Source organism: Liolophura sinensis, chromosome 11 (genome assembly GCF_032854445.1).
Source record: "Liolophura sinensis isolate JHLJ2023 chromosome 11, CUHK_Ljap_v2, whole genome shotgun sequence".
Lineage (NCBI taxonomy): Eukaryota > Metazoa > Mollusca > Polyplacophora > Chitonida > Chitonidae > Liolophura > Liolophura sinensis.
In genome coordinates, this window is record NC_088305.1 from 2,950,065 (window position 1) to 2,958,863 (window position 8,799).

General features: G+C 40.0%; 1 protein-coding gene across 1 annotated transcript; it reads right to left on the reverse strand.

Moving 5' to 3' along the window:
- Nucleotides 1-1,307: 1,307 nt before the first annotated feature.
- Nucleotides 1,308-7,847, reverse strand: LOC135477619 (uncharacterized). The gene is made up of 6 exons (XM_064757783.1): nucleotides 6,885-7,847; nucleotides 5,515-5,649; nucleotides 4,497-4,547; nucleotides 4,072-4,133; nucleotides 3,723-3,864; nucleotides 1,308-2,858 (listed from the first exon to the last, which is right to left on the reverse strand). The coding sequence occupies exons 1-6, from the start codon at nucleotides 7,470-7,472 to the stop codon at nucleotides 2,613-2,615; spliced, it is 1,224 nt and encodes a 407-aa protein (XP_064613853.1). The 5' UTR covers nucleotides 7,473-7,847; the 3' UTR covers nucleotides 1,308-2,612.
- Nucleotides 7,848-8,799: the final 952 nt, after the last annotated feature.

Genomic DNA, 8,799 nt, shown 5'->3' on the forward strand with positions numbered 1-8,799 from the left:
CCTTTACCCACTTGTAATATGTCGGATTTGTCTGTTTTTGGAAACGACTGAACGATTTTTACAGATCTATCCCTGCCACCTATGGCTCATCAAGGTGACAATAGTATGACATCAGGTCTGGCAGCATAGTTTTCAAAAACGTTTCTATGCTCGGTTTAATTTTTGATATGCTGTAGAGAAAATTGCAAATTACATGTATAGAAAGGTACGGTACATCTATAGTGTAACTGGAATCTTTGGGTCATATATAATTTCCAGGTTGAAATTTAGTGTACACCTAATTAACAAGGGAAATCAATGCACCGGTGTAAGATGCAACACGAGTTGTGCCCCTTGAATCCTATGTTGTCGAAGAACATACTTTCAAGAACACGAGAAATGCGTGGGCTCTGCACATAGCTTGGAATTCAAAACAACTTGCCATGTCTAGCCAGTTTTTCTAGCCAGAGAAATTACAAAGAGAAAGTACAAAACAAATTTCTGCATGGCACAGTTTTTTATTATCAAATTACCTATTTGCCTGGAAAAAGTGTTTGGTAATAAACGTATATATGTAAAGAAGCCGCAAGTTTAACTGACGAACTGCGTCCATGGTTAAGTACACGCCGCAGAATGTATCATCTGGAAACAGAGGCACTGTACGATACGTTGAGCTATACGATATACCTACACCTGAAAAAGTATTATTTTCTACAAATACCAAATGTCTTAAAAGTCACTATAACAAAATCCGAGGGAGAAGACGATGCTAAAGTAAAATATGTTAAATTTCACAGATTCCTCTTTACAGTGTACACGTATGTCCATAAGTACTATATAGCTCTTTGAGTTCTCACTCCATGATCCACTCGTCTAGTAGGTTCGCCCTCGTCACAGTCAACCAAACCTTGACCAATGAGGTCGCAGGCTCGAATCAAGCTTTCGCTAGTTTGGCCGCGGATTTAAATCAAGAGATGTGCCAGGTACCGAGCATAGGGCGCTGGTTTTCTACGGTCGTCCGATTTGCTCCACCCGTAAACGTAATTGTGGTTGTATAAATAAGTAAGTGACTTAAACCACAGGCACTTAAATGGATTTTTAACAGCCCTCTTTATGTTGAAGGTAAAACTGCAGTGGACATCAAACAATATAACTGGTAACGTTATACATCTAAACAAATTTATGAACTGGTCATCAGTGGGGCTTGATCGTGCAGAAAGAACATCATGTTACTTTCCTCTTATAAAACACAACTTTCAAAATTTATAGAAACATTACATACTACTAGCAGAGATGTAGGACTCTACAGATTTTTAACCATATACCATAAATAAATTCTACTTATACAGGAAAAAAAACATCCCTTAATGAAACATTTGAGGCAAGAAAAACCTCCTTAGGCAACTGTATGCCAGATTATAGATTCTACAGTCATATATTGTACAGGATTTCTTACATAAGCCCGTTGTTCTGTGAAGAAGTTTTTTTTAATAAACTGGGGAAGTACGAAGTGTCCGAGGTGAAAAGCTTTACATAATCATAGATTTCACGATAATACATTATTTATCCTTAACTGAGAAAAATATAACACAACCATCCAATGTTAAATGAACTGCTAAATCTCACTATAAAAACAAAACGATTTTATTAGAATTATTAGAAGTCACTCCTGAAATTGTACTTATTTTACTAGATCTTTTTCGCTGTACTTATGGAACATTTGTCCAGGGACATGTTCCACAAAACCAGCTAACTAATTAGGTACAAATGTAAAATTTGAATTAAATACTTATTTTTGTACATCAGGAGTTAAATTTTGAACACGTAAAACTGGTATGCCCCGATGAATATGTCACAAATTGAACTTCTTCTAGGCCATAAACTACGCAGTGTTTAAGGTTTTGACTTAAGTCAAACATCGCTTGGTGGAATCGTCCCCAGTGGTCCAGTTGTGAGACAACTAATGGGATAATTTATACTTTCAACATCTCCAAAGACCGAATCGTTATATAAAGTCAAAAAAGTTTTAAGCCTAGTAATATCGCTTCAAAAACATTATTCATGAAATCCCATGTGCCGATATCCAAATAATTTCACAAAGGTATAACTTGACGCTACATACTTTACAAACAATACAAAAGGCTAAGCGTAATGTCAACTGACATGGCGATAAAGAAAATGGTACATAATATAAAGATGATAATAATAATTATTATATAATATATAATGGTACATATACAAAGCGAGAATTCGTTCCATTTAACTAAAGTGTAACATGAAAGACAAATAACGTATTTACGTTTCTGTTAAATGTCAAATCAAAACGTTGGAAAACAGCCGAGGAGCGGAGACACATGTGTGAAATTGAACTTTATGTTTTGGAAATAAGGCCACTCTTTTAAGGTTTTACACAAACGATCCACATTTCCTTTTCAAAATGCTCTAGATCGATACACAAACCGATTTCTATAACATCCTGGTACATGAAATATTCACCAACAGACTGACTGTTACCACGACAAAGTGCATTCCTGTTGCACAAATTTGCAACTCAACAATAATCTCTGCAAACAGCCTTCAGGCAAAAATAGTCATCCGTGCGACTGACTGATCTGTCCCTTACTGATCACATACTAGTGGTTTGGGACTAGCTTTGTTGTGTCTCCGATCTCATCAAGACCTTCCAGGAAAGCATCCGTCTCTTCCGGTTTGATCTCTAGATACTCCATACCGTCCCGCACACGCACGCGCATCTTCCTCTTTCGCCAGACAGTCAGGATGACCAGCGAGAGAGCTCCCAATGCGGCTACAGACACGATGGCGATAACAATGACTGCGCGCATGTCAAACGTCTCCAACATCCAATTTTTCTCATACACCTGTGAACATATTGTGAATAGAACACATCATTATACGTCATAGAGTGATTCTTGGTTTCATTGGTCATAACAAGGTCACATGATATTCTAGAAAACATGATGTACAACGATAACGCGTCCTGGAAAGGCATCCTCACGCTCACAAAATATTATCCGACGCTCACGGGGTAATAGCCAACGGTCTCGCGTTAATACGATTACGTTCATTCCATCTCAGTTACCTCCCTTTGTGTCCTCTCTGAACTGGATGATGGCCAACGCCGCTATCGATGTACTCTGTGATTTAAAGTACGAAATGAGCCAGTACACTTTTTTTCTTCTTTTAGAACAATAAAACATATAGTGTATGCTGAGGGATGGGATATCAAAAATTGTTATACCTCATAAGGTAGTACGACGTTAAACCCCAAGCACTCACTCACTCACCTCATAGGGTAATTCTAGGTTTCCATTGGTCGAGAGACGGTCACATGATATTCCGCAAACCAGGATGTACAACGATCACGCGCACCTTGGAATGCAGCGTAACGCTAACAAAGTATTATTTCACGTTCATAGAGCGGTTACGTGGCGTTTTTGACGAGAAATGTACGAACAATGCATTGTCTAGGTTTGCTTGTTCTTTGTATAAAGCGATATCAACGATCTATAAATCATTTATTTATTTATTAATAGTTCCTTATTTAGTTATTTCATTTTTGTTTTAAGTCGTACTTAATGTTTCACAGGGTTTACAGTTACATGGAAGAAACCAAACAGAGTTCGGATAAAAACCATCGCGCCTCGTCAGGCACCTGACAAACTTCCGGACTCAAAGCGGCATACAGCGGTGTAACCATTAGAACCACAACTAATGACTCTTACCTTTTCTTCGTCTTTAATCATGGAGGAGAGAATGTCATCCATCGTTTCTTCATTGGCCCGACTGACACATTCCAGGCTCTCCAGAGAACAGTCGCTCTTCAGATCCTCAATAGAGTCACTTATCCATTTCCAGGGATGGAATCTGTGTGAAGAATAAATAGGTTAGAAGATCGAATAAGGGAATAGTGGTGTCAGTAACAATGAAGGGTAAATCTTTCTGGATCTGCAGAATATCTGGTTACCTGACTTAATTTACGCGCCTTGAAAGTGAACATAATACAAGTAATACAATGCAATATTTTTACGACTGGCGATCTGTACATAACTTCGTTACCATCCTTACACTTACTCGTACAAGACAGCGCTGTATTTGTCACACATTGCCGCCGTACAAAGGAAATTTTTAGCCATCTGAAACAGAAAAAGAAAAGATAAATACCAATAACCATATCATCTTCCAGTGTAACATCTTAGGGTCGAGTTCAACTAGCAACAAAGGCCTGAATAGGTCTAATTTAAGTGTAAGACAGCATTATGGACCAGGTGCATAAATGATTTGCCTGTTGTTCCGTAGGAACCAAATTTTTATGAGAACAAATCTAGCAAGTTAAGTTCAAGTTTCCTTTAAGGGTTAGACTTTATGATCCCGATGCATAAATCAAATGGAAATTGTCCAAACTGACCCACAAGACTCAGATCAGGCTAAGTGAATGAAGGATATTGACAGACGACGATGTCGGCAATATTTTGGTCATATTGCATGTGATGACTTACCCTGCTCTTTCTAGAATCACACTCTGGGCCCAGAGAAGAGGCTTCCAACTCCTGGTGAACGAAAGATTTATTTATTTATTTATTTATTTGATTGGTGTCTTACAACATACTGAAGAATATTTCATTTATACAACGGCGGCCATCATTATAGTGAGAGGAAACCGGGTAGTATCCTCTATAAGACCTCTCCCGGTACGACCGGAGAGGAAGTATGAGCTGGGCTTGAAATCACAGCGAACGCATTGATCATGAATTATGAATGGATTTTTACCCTTTCCCTCCTATTTGCTGGTGCTCATAAGCCTGAAGTCTAAGTTCTTGAGTACGGTGTTAAAAGTAAGTACATGTTACTGACAAACATAAACAGGGAGTAAATGTTTAATCTAGTAGTCTCAACGTTCGTATTCCAGCACCTTTTCAGTGATAGTAAGATGCAAGAAATGTTCGAATGAATTAAATCAGCATACAAACCCTCACTGTTTGTTAAAGACAGGGGACGCGACGCACGGCGATTTATGCCAGCTTTGTCATTTTCAGGCTTTACGTGTAGGGCGAGGAAAAATCGCAAAACTATGCAGCAGGCACCACCAGATAGAAAAAAATGTGCTCTTTTCTGCCCATAGTGCCATTTTCTTGTCCTTTAATAATGGAGAAAACCCTCGCAACTGTACATTCGTAGAAAATAATGGCTCGGCGCTCCGAGGCGGTTACTCGGGCTTTACAATTAGTCGGGCTTACAACTAGTCATGCTTTACAGTTACTCAGGCTTTACAGTTACTCGGGCTTTACAGTTACTCGGGCTTTGTCCACTACATGAAGTGTGTAGCCCTAGATGAGAAGTTGATTCTTATCAACATTACCGTAGAATCCTTGGGCTCACCAGTTTAGGCGGCTTATCATCCCCTTGTAGAAGGCTTAGCGTAGTATTTTAGTTCACCAGATTGGGTTTAGCGAATTACAAATCTTCAATTTTATTTCAGAAAGCTTGGGAATCTGGTGCCATATTGTTTCCACTTACCTCAAAGCTCCTTTTTGAGTCGGCTAAAGAGACGTGAAGGGATTTGATGGTCTCTTTGATGCATTCCGGGGAAGCTTTGGGTTCTTCCTTCATTTTACACAGCAGAGTATTCATGTCTGTCACCAAGTTGTACGTCTGAAAATAAAAGCATGAAAAATGGCTGATATCCGGTCAATAGGTGCGATGCGTGCACATTTCAATAGTGATCTTTTGCAATCAACAGATAACTTGTTTCGTTCAGATTTTAAACTTTTATAACCTCAGTATGCGTGCACATGAACTACTGTATTTTATATCATTGGTGTTTTACGGCGCACTCAAGAATATTTCACGCATACAACAGCGGACAGCATTGTGGTCTGATGAAATCGGCTAGAGCTGGGAGGAAACCCACGACCATCCGCAGATTGTTCACAAAGAGTGAGTAAGAGGTGGTTAGTAAGAGGCTCCTGAGTCACTGTGCTGCGAGAACACGCAAGCCCCTCAGCCACGGAGGCCCCGCATGCACATGTAAAAGTGTCCATTAGTTTTATGCTATTACAGCATGTTAAATTCACGGAAATATTCAGCTAGTTTCTAAATAATACCACTTGTTTAGTCACTGTGTAGGCGACTTTTATTTTTATATTGATATTGAACACGGCTGGAACACGGTTGGAGGGTTTATGGGTGGACAAAGCTGAGAGAGACAGAGGAAATCGGACTAAGCACAAAGAAAAGCATACAAGACACCGGGGAAACGGACATAGTCCAAAGGAAAGCAGCAAAGACACAGAGAAACCAAACACAGCGCAGAGGAGACCGGATAGAACCTAGAGGAGACCGGGCACAGCCCAAAGGAAAGCAGACAAGACACTGGGGAGACCGGACATAGTCGAAAGGAAAGCAGACAAGACACAGAGAAACCAAACTCAGTCCAGAGGAGACGTAATAAAACCCAGAGGAGACCGGGCACAGCACAAAGGAGGCCGGACAGAGCCCAGAGGAAACCGAACACAGTCCATAGGAGACCGCACGAGTCGTGATGAAACCAGACGAACCCAGAGGAAATTAGATTCAGCCTAGAGAAAAAAGGAAAGAGATCGGACAGAGCCGAGAGGAATCTAGTCGACTCACAGGAAGCAGAGCCCAGAAGAAAATGGGAAATCAAAAACGACAAAACCACCGAGCCTTTCCAAATATAAAGAAAACAAAATGTTAGATTTGAACATATCATCTCATCTTGCCAAGTGCCGGCGGTTTTTATTTTTTGAGAACCCATCAGAACACTCGTTCATGGTTTCCAATCATGCACTTTTTGTTTCTTCTGCCCTTATACATTGTACAGCAAACTACGTTACCAGCATGGAAGTTGTTTTTCTGACCCTTACCTCGTAAATTTCACAGTCGAAGTAGAAATCAGAAATATAATCCAAGCAAATAGAGAGATCTGGCCAACACAACATATCAAAGTCGGAAGCATTTGTCCAGAAGGTGAGCTTTTCCTCGAGCAGAGCCTCGGAGGTTTCCGAATTGAGACAGTATTCTCCTGCTTTACATTCGGATATCAAGCTGCCGACGATGTCCTCTGAGAACATATACGCACCAATGTCTGTCAGGGTCGCATCTGGGCTAAGAAAGTCCTTCAGTTCTTGGGGAAGCACGCAGTACTGAGAGATGGTGGCTTGCTGAGAGCATTTTTCGTTAAAGATTTCTTCTGGATTATCCTCAGTGGGAGTCCTTGTAGTCTCCGCAAACCCATTGCCTGTTCCTGTTTGAGGCGGTTGCATGGCCGTTGTGTATTGATAGGTACCCGGATCTGTTTTAATCGTTGTTGTCGTACCATAATAATGGGTACTCTGTCTTGCTGGCGTTGTCGTACGAAACGTAGTGATTGGTGCAGTGTTAACACCATCTTGCGCCGTTACTAGTAAGCCGGCCTGCGCCAAACTAACTAGTGTCACTAATAGCGACGCCATCTTTGAAAAATGTCTGTACCACGAGTACAAAGTTCTCCGTAAACTTTCAGCAGATCAATAATAGTGGCAGTTTCAATAATGGTTCAACCCACCAAGAGTTTTGTGTCCTTAAGTTAACAGCGAATTCCATCAGCAGCAAAGTAAAGATGAATACCTGCTTAACTGCTCCGGATGTGTTCTCTTTTGTTAAATGTCCTGGTTTTTTTCACCAAGAGACTCTAGCGGACATCAGATGGTTGATTAACTAATCGTCATACGCACAGCACAGTCCAAAATACTCAACAGTGTGTTAGTAGTTGACACACCAACACATCGAGAGATAACGTCTCTTATGGGAATGGAAGCCATATTTGACAAACTCGCAGCAAGGGGGAGTAACTCCTGTTAATGATAAAGATACATGTAGGCTATAGATTTATCAGAACATTAGACGTATGGCGCCGAATTATAGCAGGGTCTGTTTTTTCTTCAAGTTGGGTTAACGTCATGAGAACTGAGGGACCACCATATGCTACCCGAACTTGGGGCACGCTATTGATCTTCATTACACTAACAAATCAATACCTTACACAGACAAACACTCTGATCAATATTTTGAAATTAAATTTTAAAATAAAACTGTATCTATGATATTCGCGTCGGTGTCTATCGGCATGTTAAATGTTCTAATATTCATAATTCAAACATAATTGAAAGTCATAACATCAACGTGCCTTTTAAACTTGCTAACTTTGTATGATAATTTGTATGTCTTAGTTTTAAGAACAAAATTTTAAAAAGTAAGTTTACAAAGTATTAAATGTAAGTTGTTGTTAATATAACTGTTTTCTAATTTTGTACAATATGGCCACCCGAAAAGCATGTGTCAGTTCTACACATCTTGTGACCAGTTACGTAGTTTTCACACAGTATATAACTGGTCTGTTAATGGCTACCTATCCTTTGCTATCGACTTCAGTACTTACATTGTTGCCTGGGATTATTCAACAAATTTTAAAAAGTTCCAAACAGGACTGGAAATTCTACCATTACACAGCTCTTTTCATGTGAGCCGAGACTGCTTGTAAACGTATATATACGTGTCAGCTGCATGGTTCAAAATCGATATCCTCCCTCAGCCCCAAATACGCCCAAACGCGCCTAGTCGATACACAGCAACTGTTACCTTCACACATTATAAGGGGAATAAGAATTACTTGTGAAACCCACGTGTGTGACATTCAGTGAACACTGTAGAATTTTCCACAATAAATGAACACAGTCTACTCATTCTCCCGTGACATATGGATCTACACATGGTGGACGAGCACGTAAACTCGGCAGACTT

Bases quoted from the DNA above. Each gene is read 5' to 3' on its own strand.
- LOC135477619 (XM_064757783.1), bottom strand. From the start codon at position 7,472: ATGGCGTCGCTATTAGTGACACTAGTTAGTTTGGCGCAGGCCGGCTTA. The intron at 5,650-6,884 runs GTAAGGGTCAGA...TTTTATTTTCAG, and splicing joins TCGACTGTGAAATTTACGAG to ACGTACAACTTGGTGACAGA. The intron at 2,859-3,722 runs GTAAGAGTCATT...ATATGTTCACAG, and splicing joins TGATTAAAGACGAAGAAAAG to GTGTATGAGAAAAATTGGAT.